The sequence below is a fragment of the Myxine glutinosa genome, chromosome 3, assembly GCF_964187855.1.
Source record: "Myxine glutinosa chromosome 3, kmMyxGlut1.1, whole genome shotgun sequence".
Taxonomy (NCBI): domain Eukaryota; kingdom Metazoa; phylum Chordata; class Myxini; order Myxiniformes; family Myxinidae; genus Myxine; species Myxine glutinosa.
In genome coordinates, this window is record NC_136263.1 from 206,226,766 (window position 1) to 206,247,035 (window position 20,270).

The 20,270-nt window shown below is 43.9% G+C and overlaps 1 protein-coding gene across 1 annotated transcript; it reads left to right on the plus strand.

The window, feature by feature from the left end:
• The first annotated feature begins 8,444 nt into the window (after positions 1-8,444).
• On the plus strand, positions 8,445-10,610 carry LOC144891254 (vomeronasal type-2 receptor 1-like). Its single transcript, XM_078773668.1, has 5 exons — positions 8,445-8,469; positions 9,384-9,483; positions 9,671-9,950; positions 10,075-10,348; positions 10,483-10,610. Exons 1-5 carry the CDS (start codon positions 8,445-8,447, stop codon positions 10,608-10,610), a joined length of 807 nt encoding a protein of 268 aa, XP_078629794.1.
• Positions 10,611-20,270: the final 9,660 nt, after the last annotated feature.

A 20,270-nucleotide genomic window follows, 5' to 3' on the forward strand; every position in this document is an offset into this window, starting at 1 on the left:
CGTCTCCGGGCGCTCTGGGCAAGCCCGGGAAAGGCAAGTCTGGACATGCCCGGGAAAGGCGAGACTGGGCATCTCCGGGCGGTCTGGACGAGCCCGGGAAAGGCGAGTCTGGACATGCCCGGGAAAGGCGAGACTGGGCGTCTCCGGGCGGTCTGGACGAGCCCGGGAAAGGCGAGTCTGGACATGCCCGGGAAAGGCGAGACTGAGCGTCTCCGGGCGGTCTGGGCGAGCCCGGTACAGTGATCGCTCCCTGGTTGCGTCTTCGGCAGGTGTAAGGCGATTGTGTATGCTCAGCGGCAACCGCAACAATCTTCTATATATTCTAAATATATATCTGTGCAGTGTCTGTCATGTGTTGTCTTGTCTTGTGTTGTCACTGAACTACTCCCTCAAACTTTTGTGAAATCTTACTATTCCAACTTGACCCACGGCGCGAGTATGCGCTCTATTGAGAGGCGTTCTAGTTTTTCAAGTGATTCTTCACCATTGAGAGATCGGAAGAAAAAAATATATATAACATGATATTTAAAAAAAATTATGGACGAGTTATGACTAAACTTGGTGGACGAATTGGTTCGATGACGAGAACAAGCCCATTAGATTTTGGTTCAGGTCCAATCCAGATCCGGCCTATCAGTTGGATACAAAACATAAACTGTTCAGCCTGGCGGAGGTGTGTGCTCTAACGAGTGCAGTTCGAGTTTTCAAATTTGTTTTGATGCATTATAAATTATAGTGATCATTATATAGGTTCTGTTATCAAAATCTTTTTTGAAGCATTATACATATCAGGATTCCCCATTCACAACAAAAGTGTCAATAATCAAATGCGCTTAGTTTGGATCAACACAAACAATGTGGATTGAAGACAAGTTTAATTACAAGCTATGTACATAAATGTGATCCGATGCTTTATATATTCTTTCTTCGTGTGGTCATCACATTTTTGTTTTCATCCGAGAAACACTTTTATTGATGATTGATTGTCAACTTCTACATCATTGAAGAAGAAGTTGGGTTAGCATGGTGTTTAACACAGTGATATATAACTGACATTGCCCTGTTTACTTCTTTTTTGTACAGAACCACTGAAATTTAAATTTCGTGCAAGTAAGATAAACATTGTACAAATGTTTAATCGTCAATTATGTTGATACATGACCAAGATGTTGTTCTTCTTGTTATCTGAGATTCTCACTACAATAACACAACCTCCTTAGATTACAAGCACAATACTAGGATGTAGATGTGACATGGCATGATAACATGGAACAACAAGGAAATTTGACATAGAAAGAGGTCATTCGCCCCTTCAAGCCTGCACAACACCAGGATTCATAAATTTGTCAAGATAACGACTTAATTTGAGTATTGGAATGGAGAAGAGTGGGGATGAGAAAAGTGTCAGGCCTAGGCATATCACATGGGTGTTAAAAAAAAGAAAAGTTGAAATTTATTTTGTTTATTCATTTGTTTACTTCTTTATTTATTGGGTGGGGTGGGCAGAGGTGGTTTTTGGGTGAAGAATATACAACATTGAGCACACAATATCCCCTGATGAGATCATCACACTCAACACAGATGTACAAATCACTCATCCATAGTCAAATTACTTGCAAGACCTGCCAATATCCTTGCACCTCTCGATCCCCAATCCTTCCAGGTATCTATCTAAATTCAGTGTAATAGTATCTAATGTTTATGCTGCCAACTACCTTTCCCACAAGACAATCCCATGCATTAGCTACTGAGAGAAAGACCCTTGCCTTACTACCATCTGAACTCTCCTCTTCTTCACTCTCAGGCTATGTCTCTTGGTCCGATCACTGTCAACTTTGGTGAAGTGATGCGAGTTGACAAAGTGGAAGACGCAGAAAACATGCTATGATATGATATTTCGCTCACAAGGTTCAGACCGACATGGAGGCGGCCATCTTGGATTTTGCCGTGGCGACCCAATTTTCAATAGCTTTCTTCCTTATGCCTAGATACACCCACACACCAAATAAGAAGTTGGTACTTCGCTTATTTTTCAAGATATTTCGATCACAAGGTTCAGACATATATATGGTGGTGGCCATCTTGGATTTTGACATGGCGACCCAATTTACAATAGCTTTCTTCCTTATGCCGAGATACCCCCACACACCAAATTAGATATTGGTACTTCGCTTATTTTTCAAGATATTCATCTCACAAGGTTCAGACATACATGGCGGCGGACATCTTGGATTTTGCCGTGGCGACCCAATTTTCAAAAGCTTCCTTCCTTATGCCGAGATACACCGACACACCAGATTAGAAGTTGGTACTTCGCTTATTTTTCAAGATATTCCGCTCACAAGGTTCAGACATACATGGCGGCGGCCATCTTGGATTTTGACGTGGCGACCCAATTTTAAACACCTTTCTTCCTTGTGCCTAGATACACCCACACACCAGATTAGAAGTTGGTACTTCGCTTATTTTTCGAGATATTTCGCTCACAATGTTCAGATATATATATATATATGGTGGCGGCCATCTTGGATTTTGACGTGGCGACCCAATTTTAAACACCTTTCTTCCTTGTGCCTAGATACACCGACACACCAGATTAGAAGTTGGTACTTCGCTTATTTTTCAGGATATTTCGCTCACAAGGTTCAGACATATATATGGTGGCGGCCATCTTGGATTTTGACGTGGCGACCCAATTTTCAATAGCGTTCTTCCTTATGCCGAGATACACCCACACACCAGATTAGAAGTTGGTACTTCGCTTATTTTTCGAGATATTTCGCTCACAAGGTTCAGACATATATATGGTGGCGGCCATCTTGGATTTTGACGTGGCGACCAAATTTTCAAGAGCGTTCTTCCTTATGCCTAGATACACCCACACACCAAATTATAAGTTGGTACTTCACTTATTTTTCAAGATATTCATCTCACAAGGTTCAGACATACATGGTGGCGGCCATCTTGGATTTTGACGTGGCGACCCAATTTTCAACAGCGTTCTTCCTTATGCCGAGATACACCCACACACGAAATTAGAAGTTGGTACTTCGCTTATTTTTCAAGATATTCATCTCACAAGGTTCAGACATACATGGTGGCGGCCATCTTGGATTTTGACGTGGCGACCCAATTTTCAATAGCGTTCTTCCTTATGCCTAGATACACCCACACACCAGATTAGAAGTTGGTACTTCGCTTATTTTTCAAGATATTCATCTCACAAGGTTCAGACATACATGGTGGCGGCCATCTTGGATTTTGACGTGGCGACCCAATTTTCAATAGCGTTCTTCCTTATGCCGAGATACACCCACACACGAAATTAGAAGTTGGTACTTCGCTTATTTTTCAAGATATTCAGCTCACAAGGTTCAGACATACATGGCATCAGACATACATGGCGGCGGCCATCTTGGATTTTGACGTGGGTTGCACCCACACAGCAAATTCTAATGCGGTCCTTCGCTTACGCACGCCCACCCACTTCTTCATAATGTATTAAGTCCTGTCTCCTTCAGCTGCTCCTCCATGCTGAGTCTAGCTCGGCCCAGAATCAATCTGGTAGCCCTATGCTGAACCCTCTCTGGGGTAGACATGTCCTTCCTGAGATGTGATGACCACAACTGCACACAATATTCTAGATGTGGTCTCATTAAATTACTGTACAGTGTTCAAACTGTTTCCTTTAATTTATAATTTAATACCACTACAAATACAACCTAAAACTGTTTGCTTTCCCTGTAGATGTCACACTGACCTGTGTGCTTACCCCATGTATATTACAACCCTAGATACTTCTCCTGTGTGACATGCTCAAAGGCTGCCTTTTGCCTTCATGTGTAATCTCCATTTTCGTTATTCTGCCCATCCACAGCACCTTGCATTTACAGTCATGTGAAAAAGTAAGTACACCCCATGTAAAGTTTTGTCCTTTTCAACATATTTCAACATACAGCGATTTTTTTTTTTTTTTTTTTTGTATTGTATATCGAGGCTCGTGAAAGAGCTAACATTTACTTCACAAACAAATCAACCAGACAAACAAAATATATATAAAGAGGGAGCGGAAGACAAGATGGGGAAAGAAGGGGACGCACACAAACATAACATTTGAGAGCAGGGAGATGTGTGGAAGGGAGAGGGCTTGGGGGGAGGAGGCGTGGGAAGGGGGGGGGGGGGGAAGTATAAAACACAAGGATACCAAGGACTTCCAGGACAGAAGTTGGTATTTCAAAAAAGTGGAATTGGGGTGAAATTAGCGGGGGTAGAAAAGATCAAGGTTTTGGATGGGGGAAGATAAGAGATGGTGGTGAACAGCTGTTTTAAAGACCTGGAGGGTGGAGTGGGATTGAAGAGAGTGAGGGAGTTTGTTCCAGACATGGGAGAAAAGAGGAATGAAGGAGTGAAGGTGAGCAGAGAGTCTTGATTTTGGCATTTTGACCATAAGAGGGTTGCAGGCAGATATTGTGCGACCTGTAGGAATATTTGCGGGACAGAGCCCAGAGAGAGCTGGCGGGGCAAGGCCAGAGAGGAGACGGAAAGTAGAAGACGGTAGAAGACGGTAGAAGTCGGTAGAAGACGGAAAGACCATCAACCTGCCTGTGGTGAGTGAGTGAGAGGCCCTTGGAGTTAGCTTCATCGCGGGAGATTCCAATGATTCTGAATGCTTTGGTTTCAACAGCGTGAAGACGAGCTAGGTGTGAGGCAGGAGCACCAGCCCAGAGGGGAGAGCAGTATTCCATTGAGCTGCGGATGAAAGCCTTGTATGTGGTGAGGAGCTCAGGTGTGCCAAGGAAGGACTTCACACGACAGAGGATGCCCAGTCGGCGACTGGCTTTGGAGGCCAGATTTGAAATGTGGTTTTCCCAGGAAAGATCATGGCAGATAGTGAGACCCAAAAGCTTGAGTGACAGAACTTCTTGGAGAGGATTATTCAGAAAGTGGATGGGAGGGTTGTCCAGTTGGTCTTTTCGGAGAGACATCGTAAGAGTGTGAGATTTGTCAGGATTGAAAGACATGTTCCACTTGTTTGCCCAGTCTGTGATTTTGTCAAAATTAATCTTCATATCAGAAAATTGATCAGAAGATTTGATCTTCATTTCAACAATATTGTTAGATAAAGGTGATATAATATAACAAATATCATGAAACATTTATATTTTGTAGTCCATTGTATAATTTAAATAAACATAAATACAAATTTCACATGTGGAAAAAGTAAGTACACCCCGACATTTATCACTACTTCAAATACCAAAAATTAGAATCAGGTGCACCAGCTCAGGTGCAAATGATTAGAACATCGTTAGAGAGGATCTTGGAGGAACCTGTCTTATTTAAACCTCAGACATTTAGTTTGGTTTGCTCTTTGTTGTTGAAGTGTGCGGCGTCACCATGCCTAGATCAAAAGAGCTCTCTGATGCCTTCAGAAGGAAGGTTATAGATGCCTACGAGTCTGGGAAGGGATTTAAAAAGATCTCCAAACAATTTGAAATCAATCATTCAACTGTCCGGAAGATCGTCTACAAGTGGAGAAGATTCCAAACAACTGCCAACTTGTTCAGGCCAGGCCGCCCCAGAAAGTTCAGCCCGAGAGCAGACCGCAAGATGCTGAAAGAAGTCTCTAAGAACCCCAGAATGTCATCACGGGACCTACAGGTAGCTCTTGCCACTGTTGATGTCAAAGTGCACGAGTCCATTAGAAAGAGGCTGCACAAATTTGATCTACATGGAAGGTGTGCCAGGAGGAAACCTTTGATGTCCAGAAAGAACATCAGAGCAAGACTAAAGTTTGCCAATGAACACCGAGGCAAAGACCAGCACTTCTGGAACAATGTGCTTTGGACAGATGAGTCAAAGGTAGAGCTATTTGGCCACAGTACCAGAAGACATGTTTGGCGAAAACCAAAGACAGCATTTGACCACAAGAACCTGATACCAACTGTAAAGCATGGTGGTGGAAATACTATGGTTTGGGGCAGCTTTGCTGCATCAGGGCCTGGGCAGCACACCATCATATAATCCACTAAAAATTCTTCATTGTACAAGAGGGTGCTTTAGGATAATGTGAGGCCATCTGTCGGAAAGTTGAAGCTCAAGCGAAGGTGGACCTTGCAACATGACAATGACCCTAAACATACAAGTAAATCCACCAAGGAATGGCTGAAAAGAAAGAAATGGAGGGTTCTGGAATGGCCAAGTCGAAGCCCGGATCTAAATCCCATCGAGATGTTGTGGGGGGATTTGAAACGAGCTGTTCATGCAAGAAACCCCTCAAACATCGCACAGCTGAAAGAATTCTGCATGGAGGAGTGGGCAAAAATTTCTCCCAGTCGATGTCAGAGACTGGTCGACAGTTATCAGAAACGCCTACTTGAGGTTGTTTCTGCCAAAGGGGGCAATACCACCTATTAGAGCCAAGAGTGTACTTACTTTTTCCACATGCGAAATTTGCATTTATGTTTATTTAAATTACTAGGGCATGCCCGTACTATATATATATCTAAAATTATATCCCCCCCCCTCTATTTACATGAAATGGTTTGGTCCATTCGCAAAGCCAAAGCGAACGGCTTGCGAGTACGGTGACAATCCCCCCCCTCTATGTACATGAAATGGTTTGGTCCATTCGCAAAGCCAAAGCGAACGGCTTGCGAGTACGGTGACAATCCCCCCCCCTCTATTTACATGAAATGGTTTGGTCCAAAGCGAACGGCTTGCGAGTACGGTGACAATCCCCCCCCCCCCCCCCCTCTATTTACATGAAATGGTTTGGTCCAAAGCGAACGGCTTGCGGAGTTTGGTAAAGAAATCGCCATAGCTCGGTAACTACTTGTCCGATTAATATGAAACCTTGAAAAGGCACATCCTCGGGTCCCCAGCAATATACCTGGCAAGTTTCAAGTATATCGGACCCGTGGTTGTCGAGAAACAGCGGTCACAGACAAACACACAGACATACACACATACACACACACACACAGAGATTACTGGAATTATAGATAGATACAATGGACTACAAAATGTTAATGTTTCATGATATTTGTTATATTATATCACCTTTATCTCTCAATATTATTGAAATGAAGATCAAATAGCTGCATGTTGAAATATGTTGAAAAAGTCAAAATTTTCATGGGTTGTACTTACTTTTTCACGTGACTGTATTTATCTTAAACTGCATCTGCCAATTTCTGCCCCATTCAATGAAAGTATCTGGAAGTTCCTGAATCTGACCACTCCCTCTCTGCTGTCTACCTTACCTTCAAGCTTAATGTGATCTGCAAATTTGTAAAGTCCACTCTTGACCTCCGCTGTCCAAATCATTGATGTAAAGGATAAAAAATAATGGTCCGAATACTGATTTCTAACGTACCCGCACTAGTTACATCCTCCCAGCTAGAGATCCTCCGACTCACAACTGCTCTTTGATTCCTATCACTAAGCCAGTTTCTGAAAGTCTAAATAGAGGAATTCCACTGACCTTCCCTCATCTAACCAACGAGAAGTTGCTTCTCCAACAAATCTCTTTAACATGACCTCCCTTTGGGAAATCCATGCAGACTGCCTTTAATTACCTTTTGTATACAAATTCAAGGCTCGTGGAAAAACACAGAATGGATCAGGACATAACAAGACAAAATAAAGAGAGGGGGGGGGGGGGACATCAGTGGCAGGGTTGAGGGACAAAATAGAGGGAGACTTTGACAAGTAAGGAATGAGGAGCAGGGGCTGATGCACAGGTTGGAAAACATGTTTACAAAAGCAAACTCTCAGGAAGGATAAGTTTGAAAATTTGGAAAAATTGCCTGCATTGGGTGTGGGGGAAGTTTGACCGGGGGTCGAAATTTCATGTTTTATGTGGGGGTTGATCTGACGTGGTGGTGAACAGCTGTCTTGAAGAACTGGATGGAAGAAGGTAATTGAAGAGAATGTTGAAGTTTGTTCCACAGTTTGGAAAAAAGGAACAAATTAGTGGAAGTGAGCAGTCATTCTTGATTTTGGGAGTTTCAACATAAGGTGGTTGCTGGTGGACTGTGTGTGCCCTGCAGAAAGCTTGGGGTGGGGGAGGGGTAAAGTGATGGGGGTTCAGGTATACCAAGGAAGGACTTTGTTTGATGTAGGATGACCAGTCAGAGACTGGCTTCGGAGGCCAACTTTGTTTGAAATGTAGTTTGTAGTTTGCCCACCACTGCACTTTCACCACTGCCTGCACTCATTTCACCCTTACCACAGTCTGTACTCGCTACACCCTCACCACTGCCTGCACTCGCTAGACCATTACCACTTCCTGCACTCGCTATACCTTCACCACTGCCCACATTAGCTACCTCCTCACGACTGCCTGCCATCACTACACCGTCACCGCTGCTTGCACGTTCTTCTGACACATACCTTTATTTGGGCGTTGTGTAGGCAACTGCCAGCTGCCTCACTCATTCATGAAAATAAAAGAAAATATCCCGGGTTACGTGCAGGAAGCAAACACATGCCTACCACTTATAATTCAAAACACCTCACTGCACTGCAAAACGTGGGGACAGGAATACAGCTTTTTTAAAGGTGGGGAATTGTAATACCCTCTCCCACCTCGAGGTGGTGCTTCAAGATACACCTTTACATCGATTCATTCCCCCCCCCCCCCCCCCTCCCATCACCGTCCCGTCCCGAAAACCACCAGAACAGATAACAAGTCAGGAGACGACGATGGTTCACGAGCGAACGGTATTCAATGACAAAGGACGGACGATTCCCGAAACAGGCCTAGACAGGCCAGGCTCGGAAATGTCAAAACGAAGGTTACTGACTAGACCTTGAAATGAGATAGAAAATAATGTATAATCAGTTATGAGGTTAGTGAGCTACACAATACCGAAAATTCGGTGACAAATGAAATGAAAGAAATATTAATTAATAAATAAATAAATAAATAAATAAATAAATATAAAAAATGAAAAGAAAAAAAAATTATAATTTTTAAAAAATAGAAAAATCGAGCCCCGTGGAGCTAGACACATGACACTGGCCTAACAAAATATCGAAACTCCTGTCAGATTCCACCAAACCCCTCGGAGAAGATGTAGCTTGAACTCGATTACCCCCTAAAAAGACATCTTTTTCGGGCGTGGCTCCGCCCACAATGGGCGCAATACGCCCACTCTAGGCAGGACACAACTAGATCATGATATCAACCTCCCACCCAAGTTTCATCAAGATCGGATGATATCATCGGGTAGTTATGCTGCGGAAAGACAGACACACACACAGACACACAGACACACAGACAGACACACACACATGACGAATATAGTGGTCACTTGATAACTCGTGAATCAAAAACACCCCTGTGCAGTAATTGGGGTCATGCTGATCCCATATAGCAAATTTGGACACAATCGGCCCAGAACTGTATCAGGAGAAGCGTGACACACAAACAAACAAATACCAGTCCATGAAGTATAATAAGAGTGCCTGTTATTGGTGTTCGTTAAATTATACTCTTATTTTAAAATTTGGTTCTTCTTCTTCTTGGTGAGTGCTTTAAGATTAAATAAAAAATGTGAAGTGATATTTATCAAATACATTTTTTAATGATTGATTGCTTTGCCATATCACCCTAAATGCCTTTGCATTGTGATTGTGAGGAATCTTGTTTTCTTTCTCACAGTTTCAACGTCCATGGTTTTCACAGTATTTTGACGATGATTTACGCAGTTGATGAAATAAATCGGAACTCCTCCATTCTTCCCAATACATCAATTGGATACATGATTTATGATTCTTGTTTTAACATGCATAAGACCCTAACTGTTGCACTCAGCTTACTCGGGCAGAAGTTCAGTGAAATGTTTGAAGAAGTTTGTCCAATCCATGCTGTTGTTGGAGAGTCTGGTTCACTACATTCATTGACAATTGCTCGTTTCTTCGCTCTGTTTTTAATTCCGCAAGTAAGACTTTATTTTTTTCAAATAAAGTGATTTGATTTTACGTTAATTGTGTTTTCTATTTTATTTAATAGCATGATAGAGTTTCGGAATTTAAACTATCCCACCATACGCCGTTTTGATTCAGATAAGCTACTTTGCCTCATGTCGGTGCTTGAGTGACAAACAACAATTCCCTTCATTTTTGCGAACAATGCCGAGTGATACTTTCCAATCAATCGCCATAGCAAGAATGGTTCTACACTTTGGCTGGATTTACATTGGTACGATTGAGAATAATGAAGAATATGGGAGAGAAGGTATTGCACAATTTATTGCTGAATCAGAGGATTATGGATTATGTTTTGCCTTTCAAGAAGTTCTGCCCAAGAAAGAGGACGAAAATGAAATAAAACGTCTTGGTAATTTCCCAATATGATCCCACTCATTTTAGAAGATATATTGAAATCATAAAGCCAATTCCTCTCTTGTTATTGTTTTTATAAAAGATAAAAGTATTTTGACGTAAGAGTTAAACGTAATTGCATCTTTAAAGGTTGCATCAATCATACAGTGATGGATGACAAAGTAAGACCAACACCGCTTTGTGCGCCTGTCGACCTATTTATTGTCTGGGTAAAATCCCTGAGTGATGTGAAGGAGAAGTTTGACTTTGTCGATTAAAATCATATTAGTGGAATATAAATGGAACTGTCAGAACTGGAAGTTGCATGTCTGTCGGCCTATTCATGGTGATGCTGAAATTAGTGCTTCTAAAATATGCTTGAACTGTAAATTGCTCTCCTGCAATATTTTGTAAGAGTGATCACTCTTGTCAATGTCCCTCTCCTGATTTTTTTTTTTGTGACATTGGTTGCGTTTGCTCAAGTAAACTGTGCTTTGTTTAAATAGCCCTCAAATAAATAGCCACTTTGGATTCAATTCTGTCTAGTAAGTATGGGGAGCTAGAACTGCCCCAAATGTGAGAGCAGTTTGACTGCCAGGTAGGCAGAGGGAGTCAAAAAATAATCCCGCTCCACTCTGGCCCTGGATTAGTCCCGATTGAAACTTGCGCAACGTTAGACTATAAGTTTGTTTTCCAATTCATGCTCAAAATACAACATTCAATTTAATTTAAGTTAAGTTGTTCCTCGATCACAAGATCATGATTGTGGAGGGACAGACGGATGGACAGACAGAAGTGAGCCGATTGTTTAACCCCGCTTTCTGCTCCACGTGCACTGGGTAATAAGTGAGTGCTTAAGCGTAGTGGAAGTGAAAAAGGGGGATTTTCTGTACCAATTTTCACTAGTTTTCAATGGTGAGCACGAGCAAGATCCATGATTTTAACAATTTTTTCTAATCACAGGAATATACAATTACCCAAATATGTTCCCAGGCGCAGGATCAATAACGCTATTTGGGAAAAGCACGACTGCAATGACAGAAAGTGCATTCAGAAAGTATTCAGACCCTTTCACTTTTTCACATTTTGTTATGTTGCAGCCTTGAATGAGTGGCCAGAAGGAAGCCTCTCCTCAGTGAAAGACACATGAAAGCCCACAGAATCTTGTTTCTCACACAATGAGAGTCCTGTAGGTGCTTTTTTGCAAACTACAAACGGGCTTTCATCTGTCTTTCACTGAGGAGAGGTTTCCGTCTGGCCACTCTGCCATCAAGCCCAGGTCGGTGGAGTGGGGTGGGTCCAATCAATTGAATTGTCGCAGTGATGGTTGTCCTTCTGGAAGTTTCTTCCATCTTCACACAGGATCTCTGGAGCTCAGCCAGAGTGACCATCGGGTTCTTGTTCACCTCTCTTACCAAGGACATTCTCCCCCGATTGCTCAGCTGGCCGGGCGGCCAGCTCTTGGAAGAGTCCTGGTTGTTCCAAACTTCTTTCATTTAAGAATTATGGAGGCCTCTGTGCTCTTGGGAACCTTCAATGCAGCAGAAATTTTTTTGTAGGCTTCCCCAGATCTGTGCCTCGACACAATCCTGTCTCTGAGCTCTGCAGGCAGTTCCTTCGACCTCTTGGCTTGGTTTTTGCTCCGATATGCATTGCCAGCTGTGAGACCTCATATAGACAGGTGTGTGCCTTTCCAAATCATGTCCAATCAATTGAATTTACTACAGGTGGACTCCAATCAAGGTGTAGAAAGATCTCAAAGATGATCAAGAGAAATGGGAGGCACCTGAGCTAAATTTTAAGTGTCATGGCAAAGGGTATGAATACTTACGTGAATGTGATATTTCAGTTTTTTCTTTTTATTAAATTTGCAAAACTTTCTAAAATACTGTTTTCTCTTTGTCATTATGGGGTATTGAGTGTAGATTGATGAGGGAAAAAATGAATTTAAACGATTTCAGCATAAGGCTGCAACATAACAACATGTGAAAAAAGTGAAGGGGTCTGAATACTTTATGAATGCGCACTGTACAAGCGGGATCATGCTCCTTAAAAAATAGTCACTGGTGTTGGCGAATTCCTGGGGTGACGTGAAGGAAAAATGTGACTACATCGATTGAAATCGGTAGGCTTCACAAAAAGCGAATGAAAGTATGGCATTTTACCACCTTTGTGCCATACTGCATCTTATGGATGATTATATGAATGACAACAGTGAAAGGGAGTTTATAGTAGGTTAGCATGATGATGTTGGACCAATTGATACAATCAACAGTGAACCTCTGATATTAATGAGTTGCTCTTCTTTATACAGAATCATATTTATAGAACCGCAAAGGAAAAAATAGTAGAATGAGTCACAAGATGTTTCTCACCAGTTATTATGGCAAGAGTCATACTTATGGATGACAAGAGGATTAATCAATTAAGGATTAGCTAGCATACAAATGAATGTATGAGGCAGGGATAAACTGCAAAGATACTGTGAGAGCATTGGTGGAATTTTACCGGAGAGGAATAGAGACCAATTTAATTGCAACGAATATCAATATTACCTCCACCAACAAAGATGGATGGACATTATGTTTTCACCCATTTCTGTTTGTTTGTCTGTAAGCAGAATATCTCAAAAAGTTGTTGACGGATTCGGAGGAAACTTGGTGGACAGTTTGCTTGTGTCAGGAAGACGAATTGATTCGATTTTGGTGAAGATACGGATCTGAATAATATAATTTGAAAGGGGAACCCAAATGCTCAGACCACCTCAACGCTATTATATCCCTTGATAGCCTATACAATAGATATATGTATTTTTCCGATTTCTGATTTATAAAGTGGGTAATTTTTGAGATTACAAGTCAAATTCTACTTCTTCACGATTAGCTGTTAGGAGATTGGAGGTCTTGTCTCTTCAAAGCTGTCCATGCGGCTCGCTTTCGAAGTTAAGTAACTTTTCACAATTGTGTTTTTGTCGAAACTGTATCTTTCTCTCGGTGTATGTACCTATTGGGGTGTCTTTAATAGTATTCTTGGTGTTGGTTTTTCATACCTGTGTACAGAATCGTCGGTCTTGCGTATCGCGTATTCTGAGGCCTAGTGTAGTAGGCTACCGTGTCTGAGCTTGGCTTGAGGCTTTGTTCTTGTCTCAGCGGTTCTTCGATCGCGCTGCAATTACTTTCTGGTCTCTGGTTTTCTCGGTCTTTTCACCCCACACTTCCTTGTTTTAAAATCTCCTAAAAAAAAAAAAACCCCAAAAATATTTCCTTCTCTGTTCTTATTCGTTTATTCGTTCTTATTTGTTCGTTCGTTCTTCGACCACGTTTTTCGTGATCACGTGATCACGTTGTTAAAAAATGTCGAATCTGTCCCCTGAAGAACTGTATTCTGTCATATTCTATAACACCTTTTTCTTCTTCTTCTATAAAAGGATGCTTTCGACTTGCTCACCAAATCTATTCATTCCAAAAAAAAATTCCATCTCTTATAGTGCATCTTTCATTCATTCCCTAAACTCTCCAGCACTCCACCCCTCCTTCAGCATCCTCAAACGTATTTTTGACTTGAATGTCTCAAGAAACTCATTTTGCAAAAATTGTTCGTTTCCCATTAATCGTACACTTTTCAAAATCCAATCTCACCCCTCCCCTCCAAATCTTCCCCATCACCCCTTCCCTCCAAAACTTCCACATCACCCCTTCCCTCCAAATCTTCCCCATCACCCCTCCCTTTCAAAACTTCCCCATCACCCCTCCCCTCCAAATCTACCTCTTTGCCCCTCCACTCCAATTCTTCCTCATCACCCATCTCTTTCAAATTTTCCCCCTTGCCCCTCCCCTCCAAATCTTCCCCATCACCCATCCCTTTCAAATCTTCCCCCTTGCCCCTCCCCTCCAAATCTTCCCCATCACCCCTTCCCTCCAAAACCTCCCCATCACCCCTCCCCTCCAAAACTTCCCCATCACCCCTCCCCTCTAAATCTAACCCCCTTGCCCCTCCCCTCCAAATCATCCCCATCACCCACCGCTTTCAAATCTTCCCCCTTGCCCCTCCCCTCCAAATCTTCCCAATCACCCATTCCTTTCAAATCTCCCCCCACACCCCTCCCCTCCGAGACTCTCCCTCGCTCCTCCCCTCCTAGACTCCCCTCTCACCCCTCCTCCTCAAAGCGTCCTCCCCGCTTCTTCCCCCTTCAAACTTTCACCTTCATCTCCCTCAACCTTCTGCCTCACTCTTCCCCCTCGTCAAATAACACCTCACTGTGCCTCACCCAATCACCATCAAACCTTTTGTTCGCCCCATTCTTCCCTTTCTCCAAGCTATTCTGTAATCTCTGACACACCTTCAACAGCTCTCCCTACCTCTTCCTCCTCTTCCATATCTTATCCTACCGCTCCCCCCCACCCCTGTTCTGTATCCGATGCTCCCCCTTCCTCTTCCTTAACAGTATGGACCTCAAACATCCGGGGCCTTCGCTAAAACTTGACTGATCTCTCCATACAGGTTGCTTCTGACAAACCAGACGTGATCTTCTTAACAGAAACTTTCCTCCTTCAAGATGTCTCTGATTCCTTGGTATCTCTCCCAGGTTACTCCCTCCTCCGGTATGATAGACCTGAGCCTCGTCCTGGAGGTGGGGTCGCTATCTTTATAAAAAAACTCTCTTCCTCACTCGCCCTGCACTACCCTCTCTCCACCTCACCCCCAGGAATACCTTTGGCTACGGCTTCCCCTTCGCTCCCACGTTTTGTTCATATGTGTGTTGTACCGTCCACCAAACAGTGATGACTCCATCTACATCTCGCTGTCTGAGAATATGGACCAACTTCTATCTACCCATCCCAACTCTCTCTTCCTCATATGTGGTGATTTCAACTGTCACCATGCCAGTTGGCTGGGTGTGGGTACCTCTCTCACCAGCCATGGCTCTTCAGCAAAGGACTTCTGTGACTCACTGTGACTGACACAATCTGTCAATTTCCCGACCCGGATTTCAGTCAACGGAGCATCTTCTCTTCTGGACTTGGTTATGCCTAACTTCCCTGAAAATGTCTGCTGCTCTTCTTCTGCTCCAATTGGCTCTTCTGATCATGTGCTTGTTAAAGTGGACATCTCTCTGACCATTCTCAGAGAGCCTCCTCAGCGTCGACGAGTCTGGCATTTCACTCAGGCCAACTGGCACGGTCTTCAAGCAGCCATCAATCATCTGGACTGGTCTCCCATCTCTACCGCCTCTGACATCAACTCATCCTGGGAATTCTTCCAAAGTAAATTGCTCTCTCTCATGCACAGATTTATCCCATCTCGTCTTCAGTTGTCGTACCCTTCCTCCCGTCCATGGTACACGGAATCTTGTGGTGAGGCTATTGCCCAGAAACAACTTGCTTTCGTCTCCTGGAGAGCAAATCCAACGGAAGGAAATCTCATTTCCTTTCACAAAGCCCGAAACAAGTGTGTGTCCACCCTCAGGAGAGCCAGGAAACAATATCTCTCCGTTCTCAGGACCGAACTCTCTTATCTGTCTCCTTCTTCCATATCCTGGTGGCGTCTGGTCAAATCTGTTTCTGGTGTTTGTTTCCCCCTCCATCCCCTCCCTCACCTCAAATGGCCACACGGCTGACTCCGCACGTGAAAAAGCTGAATGCCTCAACTCTGTGTTTGCCTCTAAATCTTGTGTCCCAAACCCATCCCTCTCGGTACCCACCATACCCAGTCATACACAGCTGCTCCTGGACTCTGTGTCCTTTCCTCCTGACAAGGTGGAAAAGTTTCTGTCGACCCTCGACTCGGATTCTGCAACTGGACCTGACAGCATCAGCCCACGGGTCCTAAAATCCTGTTCTTCCGCTCTTTCACTCACTCTCTCGGTTCTCTTCACCCTCTCTTTTGCTCAAAGTCATCTTCCATCTGCTTGGAAATCTGCCAACATCACCGCTTTGCACAAAAAAGGTGCAAAAACAGATCCCAGCAACTACAGACCAATCAGCCTTCTCCCAATTATCAGCAAAGTCATGGAATCCATCATTGCTTCAGATATGAAATCTTTCCTCTTCTCCAATGGCTTGATCTCTGATCATCAATTTGGTTTCAGAACTGGTCACTCTACTCTGGACATGCTGCTTCTGCTGTCTCAACAATGGATGGAGGTCCTCAATGCCAAACAGGAAATTAGAGCAGTCTCCCTTGACATATCACGTGCCTTCGATACGGTCTGGTACCCCGCTCTGCTCACCAAACTCTCCTCTTTTGGTATCCATGGAAATCTTCACGCATGGCTGGCGGACTTCCTCTCTAGTCGTAGTCAACGTGTGGCCCTGAATGGGTTTCTCTCATCTCCTCTTCCTGTTCAGGCTGGAGTTCCCCAAGGCATTGTTCTGGGCCCTGTGCTTTTTCTGGTCTTCATCAATGATCTCTCTGACTCTCTTGAAAATCCTCTCTATCTCTTTGCTGATGACTCTACTCTCTGTCGCTCCATTCTTCATCCCTCAGATCAGCAGTCTGCAGCCCCCTCACTCTCTGCAGACCTGGACAAAATCACAGACTGGGCAAACAAGTGGAACATGTCTTTCAATCCTGACAAATCTCACACTCTTACGATGTCTCTCTGAAAAGACCCACTGGACAACCATCCTATCCACTTTCTGAATAATCCTGTCCAATAAGTTCTGTCACTCAAGCTTTTGGGTCTCACTATCTGCCATGATCTTTCCTGGGAAAACCACATTTCAAATCTGGCCTCCAAAGCCAGTCGCCGACTGGGCATCCTCTGTCGTGCGAAGTCCTTCCTTGGCACACCTGAGCTCCTCACCACATATAAGGATTTCATCCGCAGCTCAATGGAATACTGCTCTCCCCTCTGGGCTGGTGCTCCTGCCTCAAACCTAGCTCGTCTTCACGCTGTTGAAACCAAAGCGTTCAGAATCATTGGAATCTCCCACGATGAAGCTAACCCCAAGGGCCTCTCACTCACTCACCGCAGGCAGGTTGGTGGTCTTTCCGTCTTCTACCGACTCCTCTCTGGCCTTGCCCCCCCCCCCAGCTCTCTCTGGGCTCTGTCCCGCAAATATTCCTACAGGTCGCACAAGATCTGCCTGCAACCCTCTTATGGTTAAACTGCCAAAATCAAGACTCTCTGCTCACCTTCACTCCTTCAGTCCTCTTTTCTCCCGCCTCTGGAACAAACTACCTCACTCTCTTCAATCCCACTCCACCCTCTAGGTCTTTAAAACAGCTGTTCACCACCATCTCTTATCTTTCCCCATCCAAAACCTTGATCTTTTCTACCCCTGCTAATTTCACCCCAATTCCACTTTTTTGAAATACCAACTTCTGTCCTGGAAGTCCTTGGTGTCCTTGTGTTTTATACTTATCCCTCCCCCCCCCCCCCCTTCCCACGCCTCCTCTCCCCAAGCCCTCTCCCTTCCACACATCTCCCTGCTCTCAAATGTTGTGTTTGTGTGCTTCCCCTTCTCTCCCCATCTTGTCTTCCGCTCCCTCTTTTTATATATTTTGTTTGTCTGGTTGATTTGTTTGTGAAGTAAATGTTAGCTCTTTCACGAGCCTCGATTCAGTATACAAAAAAAAAAAAAAAAAAAAGCTGTGACGTTACACCATGAAGCTGACCGCCACTTTCGTATTCTTTACCGGTTACATGGCGGTACAATTTAACTCAAATGGCGATTAATTTTCGAATTTCTACAAATATTCTGGGTTGATGTGTCCTTGGTGGTTGTAGTAATACAAACCAACACAGTTTTATTTTACACCAATGGCCAAAAGATCCGAGGGTTGCCATAAATTGGACGAGGCTTGGTCAAAATACCCTCGTGTGGATCGGGTCTTCAAATTTTTGGTTTTGTGTTCGGATCATTTTACAGAGCACTGATATGAAATAAAAGAGATAGATATATTTTGTGGTTATCCACCATGATTGAGAGAGGATAACATCTCCTTAATTCAGTAGACAAAACAGCCATCATTCAAAACTTTAACACCATCTTTGCCGAGCTACCAGCCCATCTACACGGGCAATTTGAGTGGTGAATCGAACACCTGTGTTTATCTACCAGCGCCCGAACTCGCCTCGCCAAATGTGCTGCCAAACATCGCCGCCATCTTGCCCTACCCCTCTGAAGAGCTCAAATACCCTAGCTAACAATACCAATGACCTACCCACCCCCAATCCCAATCCACTAACCCCTCACAATTCCCCATAAACCATCACCCCAAAGTACCTACAGCCTCCTATCCCACACCCCCTCCTCCACCATACCCCATCAATAGTCACCCAAGCAAACAATACCCATGACCACCCAATCTACCCCTTCCTCCACCCCCACAATACCCACCATCCTACATGAACATCCGGACAAACTGGATCTTTAAACTGATTTTCATTCTAAAGGAGAGGTGATGTAATGTAATGGTGTTGCTGTTCCGTGTTTTGTGAAATAATATACAGTATATGTTCTTGCGACTCAAGCGGGATCACGTGAGATCTCGCGAGAGTAGGCCACAGGATAGGCCTGACAAATGAGGCAGTTATCTTACACCACCTCGCCCCTCTCAATCTCCCATCAAACATCACCCCTACAATACCCACCACCATCCCACACTCTCCCCCCACCCCCTTCAACAATCCCCCATCAACTTCGTGCCTGGGCGGTGTAAGTGTTGAGTCTGTTCCGCGTCGTGTCAATGCCGTATTTATTCTGGAATTAAACATAGCTGATTTTATTGATCAATTAATATAAAACCCATTACTACCTGCCGCATGGTCGGGTTGTCGGCGACTAAACCGACACCCCTCACTGGGGTGGGGTAACAGCTAGTGGGGAGGGTGACTGTGGCAGCCTGCCAGGACTAAAAACAACACCTGTCAAAGGGATGATGAGCTCCCATGGGGAACCAATGGCCGTCCAGGAAGGAGATGGTGTCTCCTAAAAAACACCCATCCGGTTTGGACTGGTTGAAGTCATACGAAAGAGTAAGGCAGCACGAGGGATAAAACTGTCTGCGTATCCTATCATTCTGCATTTTGGATCAGCTATAGTGTATGGGTGTGGAGAGATGGCAAACCGAGTTGTGTGTCCAAACACTCGGATGGGAGGAACCAAGTTAGAAAGTCCAACAGAACATTTGCCATGAAAATATCAGTAGAAAAAAACAAAGAGTGGAAACTTACCGACTGTGAGAGAGCGGTTGAAGAGTTGACCACATCTCCGCACCAACCAGGTTGACTGTGCATTGAACCAGGTTGATTGACTTTCCGGGTCTTTGGGGTCTTTAACCCCCTTCTGGTGAAACTACCTAAATCCTGGATCACTGCCCACCTACACTCATTCATTCTCTTTTTTTCCTGCATGTGGAATCAACTACTACATTATTTTCAATCTCATTCTTCCCTCCAGGTGTTCAAGGCAACTGTTCAACACCATTTGAAATTGTCCCCAAACCAAAACCATGATCTTTCCTGCCCTCGTTAACCAACCCCTCCCCCCTTCACAGCACCCAAATCGCTCCTTCCAAATTTCTAGCCTTTTCTCCTTGGAGTTTCCACCTGTATCCATCCTGTCCACCTGATGTGTACTCTCCAACTCCAAATTTCCGAACGGTATCAATTCCTGAGCTGTATCTCGAGTCGGTTGGGACTTTCGGAATGAAATTTTGCATCAACATTGGGAATAAAAAGTATGTGGGGTTGACGTCATTTTTTTGACCGAGGCCAAACTTTTAAGGTGAGGACCTAATTTATAGTTATTTTAACATTTTTCACCATAACTCGACGATAGTTGTCCAATAGGAACGAAATTACCCTCTCTAGATAGCCTAGTCCAAGGTGCATTTAACATTGTTAACATCATACGCCTCCAGGTTAAAGGTCAAAGTCAAATAGGGCCTGAACAAATAATGCTTTTTGTCATCACTCAATTTTGCCAATG

Bases quoted from the DNA above. Each gene is read 5' to 3' on its own strand.
- LOC144891254 (XM_078773668.1), top strand. From the start codon at position 8,445: ATGAAAATAAAAGAAAATATCCCGG. The intron at 9,484-9,670 runs GTGTTCGTTAAA...TCTTTCTCACAG, and splicing joins AATAAGAGTGCCTGTTATTG to TTTCAACGTCCATGGTTTTC. The intron at 10,349-10,482 runs GTAATTTCCCAA...GCATCTTTAAAG, and splicing joins AAATGAAATAAAACGTCTTG to GTTGCATCAATCATACAGTG.